Consider the following 7,933-nt stretch of genomic DNA (forward strand, 5'->3'; position numbering starts at 1 on the left):
TTGTGACAGCGAACAGCCGGGCCGCCATCGTCAGTATGTGTGTCACGGGCTCTCGCTGCAAAGCATCATGGGTAGAAGCGGGCAGGCAGCACCTGCGAGGTCTGATGAGGGTGATTGTGATTGGTGGTTAGTGGAGAGATTGATGTGTTTTTTTTAGGGCAGCTGATGAAACCTCTTACCTCTGTGAGGAGTGTGTGCTGCTACAGATGTTTGTCATAATGAGGATGATGAAGGTGACGGTACCGTGTGTGTGTGTGTGTGTGTGTGTGTGTGTGTGTGTGTCTCACAGGCCTGACAGCAGCAGCCATGGCTGAGCTCCAGAAGCTGCAGAAAATGAAGATGATGATGAGTCTCCAGAACGGCAACGAGTCAGACGACGACTTACACTCCAACACAGGTAACACACACACACACACACACACACACACACACACACACACACACACACACACACACACACACACACACACACAGTATTGCAGTTGAAAGTAACTAAGTACATTTTCTCAAGTATTGCCCTTAAGTACATCCTTCAGGTACTTGTACTTGTGTATTTCCTGCTACTTCATACTTTCTAGTCCACCACATCTCAGAGGTAGAAATATTATATTTAACAATATATATTACATAATTATACTATATATTGTACTTTTGACGTCACTACATTTATTTAATTACTTCTCAAAATGAAGATTTTTCAAACAAAACAGATCAGTTTCTATAATTACTTTTCAAATCAAGATTTTAAAGCAAATTGTGTGGTTGATGAAATATGAAGTATTTACAATGAACTCCACTGTGACCAACTACAACATTAAAGTACCACTTGCGTATCGATACATCAGTAAAAAGTATGCTGTTATATTGGTAAAACACTGACAGTAGCATTTTGAGTACTTTTACTTTTGATACTTTGAGTAGATTCTATTGCTTTTACTCACATAGCTAGTATCTTAAAGTATATACAGTAGAAGTACATATAATTTTTCTTTTTTGTTATTTATATGTGTTACCAGAAGATGCATCTTATGTTTTTTTAAAGAGGAGCTCAAATCAAGTGATCTGATTGGTTTATAGCCGTGACATAATACCCCCAAAAAACAATAAAAAGATTTGTCATGGTTGCCTAGCGACAGGGTCACGGGGGGCGGGGTCACTTCCGCCAACATGGAACAAGTCACAGATAACCTGAATATATATATAAGTAGTCATTATCAATATGATCAATATCAAAGTATTATTTAAAGAGTAAAGCTTATCACAGTAAAATGTCTTTAAGTTATTTACAGTCCGTTCTCACACCTTCATCTTCCTCTTCTTCCTCTTGAAGATCTGTATTTAATGTCTTCTTTTTTTCACCTCACCGTTACAAACACTGTTAAAATATAAAGAAGAAAACACACTCATGACACGAATGGAAACAAAGACGGAAGAGAAAGTGTAGAAATCCGACCCGAGCTCACATCGCAGATCGTCTCTGCGCCGGGATCAGTTTCAACATTTTACACTGCAAACATATGGACACATGACAGAGACCTCGGGTACAAGTGTGTGTGTGTGTGTGTGTGTGTGTGTGTGTGTGTGTGTGTGTGTGTGTGTGTGTGTGTGTGTGTGTTATGTAAGTGCTGGCAGGTCAAGTTTCAAAACCATTCAGTGTCTTCTTCTGTCATTTGCTCTCTTTCTTTGCCTCCTCGCTTCAGATTTCTCTCTTTAACTCTCATTTTATTTTTAGTTCTTAATAAGTTTTTGTACTGTGACTTTTATTTAACAGTACATTCATGTTGATGCAGTATACGAGCAGATACAAGTAAATGTACAAAGCCGTGGAAACTACACTTTAGCTGTGTTTTTTGATCTTTCAGTTTTGCTCTCTCTGCTCACATTGTGATAACTGTTGCAATATTTATTTCCAATTCCTGTAAAATACCTCAATGTAAAGACCTTGGAATAAAACCAGGGAATATTCAAAAAAATATTCTGCTGTAAGTGGAGAACTTGCAATTTTAACACGTTAATAAATGTACCTTAACATTTCAGAGTCTTATTTATTTATAATTTGAATCAAATTACTTGAATGAAATAGCTTGTTTAAACAATAATCTAGATACAGTATTGCAAGTCTGAATGCATTTTAGAGAAAGCACTTGTCCACATATTGAATTTAGGGAAAAACACAAAATAACATTTTATTATAAACCCCTTATTTATCATTTTTATGTATTGAGCATGTAAAAAAACATTTTTTAATTGTAATATTAGTGCTGGTATACGTGTTTATTAATGTAGATGTAAACAGTATAGATATACACAGTTGTAATGATATAGAATATGTCTTCCTAGGAGACTAGATTATATATTAATGCTAAATAGTTGGGAGTCAAAGTAAAGTTTTATCAAACGATATGAAAAAGTACTTGCTAAAAATATTACTGTTAACTTGTAATAAAAAGTAAATCATAAAATATTCAATATTTGAATATAAAAATAGGATTAAAGACTATTTGAATACTGAATATGAACAACACTGCTAATTCACTAGTTGATGTAATTCTGTTTGTTTAAAGTTCTTTTACTTTTCTCTGAAATATTATTTTTTAACATTTTGTTATTTTTCACTTGTATGTGTTTTATGCTGCCGTCTGAGAGAGGACTTCACATTTAAACACATTTAAATTTCAATCCTGGATGAATAAAGGTTGAGTAAAATACTGTAAAAATCATGCATTCAATATGTCTAACTTATGCTGCACATGTGAGAACACAACATTTCTTTAGCCGTATGTGACAGCAGATAAGTGACAAAACAACTGAAATGATAATAAATATTAATGTTAATGTAAATAATGAAAACTAAAGAGTGAAGAGAACACAAGAGTGAATGCTTGCAGCAATTATCGCTGATGGTAATGGCTGCTGATTATATTGTTTAGTCTAAAAGTATTTGTCAGGAAAACGTACTAAAGCACTAAGTGACATATATAAAAACAAAGACTTAACACACACACACACACACACACACACACACACACACACACACACACACACACACACACTCTTTCCGGGCCACTCCATCCCTGCTGTGTTTGCTTCTCTGAATTATTAAAAAGACAGAAAACAAAAAGCAAAGAGAAAAGAAATGAGAGAGCAATCCTTCCTTCTGTTTCCATCTCCTCCTTTTCTTCAGCTGACCTGGCAAATGGGCTGATAGAGTTACTCTTTTTATTCTCTTTTGCCCTGTCGTTTTTTATTTATTCCCTCCTGCTCTTCTTCTTTTATTTCATTCAGAGTGTTTTTGTGTTTTGTTTTGCGAGTACGTTGGAGAGCCTTCTTTTCATTGTACGACCTGATTTTCTTTGTAAGAGACACTCACACCGGCCTGGGAAACTCCGGCGGACAATAGAGGAGAGGGAATGAGTGTACGAATGAAGAATAAAAAAAGAGAGGGATGACGAGAGAAAGGGAAATGAGAGAAAGGGATATTCAGGGCGAGAGGAAAGGAAAAAGAAAAGATGTTCTGGTGTTTGATGGGTGAAAGTCGATCGTGCGCAGTGAGCTTCATATCTGTTTTCTGTCTTTATAAAAACGAGAAAAACGCTCAGGGATGAGAGGAGTGATGAAGAAAGAGAGGGACAGATTTATGAGTCAATGGAAACCATATCTTTGTTTTTTGTCAGCGAGAGAGGAAGCAAGGTAGAAGGACAAAAATAGGACGAGACAAAGACCAGAAAGAAGGAAAGAAAAGGTGTGAAAATGAAGAGATCGAAGCAGTAGTGGAGGAAGTATAACATTAGAAATAATATATTAACATTGTTAACATTGTTAACATTATTACTAATGTATTACCATTGTTAACATTAACATTGTTAACATTATTACTAATGTATTAACATTATTACTAATACATTAACATTGTTACAATTAACATTGTTACAATTAACATTGTTAACTTTATTACTAATGTATTACCATGTTAACATTAACATTGTTAACATTATTATTAATACATTAACATTATTAACATTGTTAACATTATTACTAATACATTAACATTGTTAACTTTATTACTAATGTATTAACATTGTTACTAATACGTTAACATTGTTGACCTTGTTACTAATACGTTAACATTGTTACTAATACGTTAACATTGTTAATATTACTAATACATTAACATTAATACCATTATAAACATTAAAACACTTTTTTTCTAAACCTAACTAAATATTGAGTTGTACCTAAGTTATTTCATGTGAAGACTGGATTTTATTTTAAAACGACTATGCATTTAACAAGCAAAAAATTAAATGTGTTGCTGGCTCATAGATAAAGTGAACTGTTGTATGACGATATCTTGAACCAGGAAGTTAGCACCACATACTCAACAAAATAACAATGGGATTTTTCCATTGGAGTCTTTTGGGGATTATTGCAGAAAAAAATATATGTGGCAATCAAACATTTATGATACTTACAGTTCAACAAGATAATCTTCACAAATGAACACCACTTTTTAATTTTTGAAGCATTAATACAATCAGCAGAAGTAAAACACTAACGTTAGGCTATAAAGGAACTCCACCACGGTCACATGACTTCACGTCTCCAGTGAGGATGCTTAGTCGAAACATGTAGACTCTTTTTAAGACATGTAAAATTACATTTGAGAAGTGTCTAAAAACATGAAAAGATAGCCGGTTTTGCAGTGTAATGTCTGTAGAAGTTTTTCACCATCATGAATATTCACTAGAGGTTGTATTCGGTGACATATGGACAAAAACAGATTTGGGTCTAAACTAAACTTAGATTTTTTTTTTAATCAAACTAGAGTGGACTGAGAGCAAAATAGCAAGTTCGTCAGAGGAAAAAGACATACGATGTTTTCATCCACTTGTAGCTCAATTTGAACCCGATAAACACTAGGTGGCGCTAACTTTCCAATCAGGTGCCATTTTTAAGAGAATCTGTTTAAAACAAATGATTTTAAATGAGACTTTTAGAATAAAATGTTTTTGATGAAATATCACATTTTTATGCTTGGTTTCGGATTATTTTTCTGATGGAAGAGTTCATTACGTATGATGAATTTCAGGACCATCGGAAAGATGAAAATCTGAGATTATGACAGTTTTTAATGCTTCTGGCTGTGATAAATTGTGTATCTTTGGCGATTGTTTAATAAAATTTCCTTTTCCATCGGCGGGTTTTGAGGTTCAGAGGGTTTTAATGCGTAAATTGAAAACACATCTATAGTCAGTGAAAGATATAAGAGAGAGAGATAGAGAGAGATAACGAGGTGGCTGGAAATAAAATAAAAAATGCTAAAAAAGTAAGGGACGAGAGAGAATAAAAGAGAGGCAGCGAAGGAGAGGACAAGGCCAAGAGAGAAAAAAGACAGAGAGAGAGAGAGAGAGAGAGAGAGAGAGAGAGAGAGAGAGAGAGAACATCTGCCCATCTGTTTATACTTCTTTTCTTCCCTGGTGTAAATGGCAGAGGGGATGAGGCCCAGCTGTCATCCACACACACACACACACACACACACACACACACACACACACACACACACACACACACACACACACACATAGCGCAGGGAGTTCAGTAGGCAATAATAGAGAGAGACGGTTGCTAATTCAAACTAATGGAGGGAGATGAAGATGGATGAGAGAGGGAACAGGGGAGCAGAGAGAGAGAGATGTGTTGGGCGAGAGAGGCAGCATTAGAGAGAGAGGGAGAGAGAGAGAGAGAGAGGGATAGGGATAGGAATGAAGGTGTGAAGAGAGAAAGGGATTGTTTAACTCTTTTGACAACATTTTCTAATGAGAATCTTCATCCTGTAAACTGCTTAATGATATTCACCTTCATAATCAATATCAAAAGGTTCTATTAACCGACATTATAAAGCATTTATTAATAATTAAATAATGCTTTTGATCTATTATATACTGAACTGTGCTTGTAAGGATCTTTGTTGACAACAATTGAAATACTTCTATTGACAGATGGTCTTTTTTGTTAAGGAGCAGATCAGTGAAAAGTGATTTCTTACAGCAGGAAACTGAACTTTAAGTTACAATAAATATTATATATGAATAAATACATTTCTCGTCTGTTACAGGTCAGAGATGCAAAAAGCCAAATATGTATTTTGTGTGTAATATATGCAAAGTAACAAAAATCATTTAACGTCATTTCTTTTTTGAATGACTTCAAATGTTTTCCTCTATTAGATTGTCTGTATTTAGTTTTTGTTTTCATCTAAATTTTACAAAAATTACATAAATTATGATGCGTTCAAATGTAATCTTTTGTAGTTTTCGGCGAGAATCTTGAAGGACAAGTTTTCACAGCAACGTAAAATAGATATTAAAGAAGGAATTATGACCTGTTGAACTTCCTTACACATAAGTAGCTTCTAATATATCCTTAAAACTACAAATGATGAGATATATTTTTTATCAAAGCAAATATTTAAATACAAATACAAACATTTATTCCATTTTAATTGTGTGTTTTTATGGAAATAGTCACTATGGATGACAATAACAAAGATAACATTTGTAATTTTTTACAGTTTATTTTGACTTCGGAATGGTTGAAATTATTGTTCAAGACGTTGGTGAAAAAAATCTGTTAATCTACATCGTTAATAAAAAAAAACGTTTTTCAGGTCAAGTTCAGGTCTCAGATTCTGTATTGAAAATGTTATGTAAGCATCTCTATCCCATAATGTCCCGTAAACCAGAAGGTTTTACCGATTGTAGTTCATTTGGAGGCAGGAAGTAGAAGTAGTTAAAGAAGTAATGCTCACGTAGAACAGCATATTGTCAGCTAAAGGTGTTATTTTGTGAGGTTACAGGTTTGATGAAACATTCAGTTTATTATCTATCAGGATGCAACTAGCTTCATTAAAATCACAGCAACTTTATAGCCGTTGTATTAAAGGTAAATCTGCCCTTCATATGTTAATATATAACGGGGCGCTTTACAACACCTTGTAGTTCTTTATCTCGTCTTTATGACGCGTAAAAGTCACATTTTCACTTTTTTATGCTCACGTTTTTGATCAATTTGGAGTCTGATCGTCCTCTGTGTGTGTGTGTGTCTGTGTCTACCCAGGAGGAAGTGAGTGTTCCTGGGATAAGGAGCGTCTGACCAGCCCCCCTGCTGGAGCTCACGGTGGAGGACCAGGAGGTGGAGGAGCACCAGGAGGTGGGAGGGGGCCGGCCATCGGAGCTGTCAATCAACAACAACTCCAGCAGCAACAACAGCTACTGGCCAACAGTGAGTACACACAGTGTGTGTTCAAAGAGACAACACGCTGAGACAAACACACACACACACACACACACACACACACACACACACACACACACACACACACACACACACACACACACACACAGAGTGTGTTTAAAGGAGTGGCAATATTTGTTAATGTACGCCATTTAATCTGTTCCCATCTTCTGTATTAACACTCCGCCTGGATTAATCAGCACACACTCTACTAAATGACTCAATTCATCAACACCACACACACACACCCACACACACACACACACACACACACACACACACACACACACACACACACACACACACACACACACACACACATATTGACATACGCTAAAACAAACAAACACACTCATGTTCGCTCTTTTTCTTATTGCAGAAGTAATGTGTTTGCGCACACACACACACACACACAAACACACACACACACACACACACACACACTGGGCAGCGGGAGGCGACAAACACTCACATTGATTATTCTATCACTTCAGTCGTCACGACAACAGCAATCAGTGTTATTGTTTCATTGGAATGAAAGCAGCCGCTGCCATCTTTTGTGTGTGTGTGTGTGTCTGTGTGTGTGTGTGTTTTGGTTTTTGACAGCTGAGGCGACTTCTCTCCAGAGTGAACATCTTTG

The 7,933-nt window shown here is 35.7% G+C and overlaps 1 protein-coding gene across 1 annotated transcript in view; it reads left to right on the forward strand.

The window, feature by feature from the left end:
• Positions 1 to 290: 290 nt before the first annotated feature.
• The window catches only part of LOC137878098 (dachshund homolog 2-like), a 40,370-nt gene continuing 32,727 nt past the window's right edge, over positions 291 to 7,933 (forward strand). Inside the window, exons 1-2 of the mRNA XM_068718214.1 lie at positions 291 to 397; positions 7,117 to 7,281. Of these exons, the coding sequence (XP_068574315.1) occupies positions 307 to 397; positions 7,117 to 7,281 (256 nt within the window). The 5' untranslated portion in view covers positions 291 to 306. The remainder of the gene's footprint in view (positions 398 to 7,116; positions 7,282 to 7,933) is intronic.

The sequence above is a fragment of the Cebidichthys violaceus genome, unplaced genomic scaffold (assembly GCF_023349555.1).
Source record: "Cebidichthys violaceus isolate CVI_PGR_0920_01 unplaced genomic scaffold, fCebVio1.0.p SCAF_228, whole genome shotgun sequence".
NCBI lineage: Eukaryota > Metazoa > Chordata > Actinopteri > Perciformes > Stichaeidae > Cebidichthys > Cebidichthys violaceus.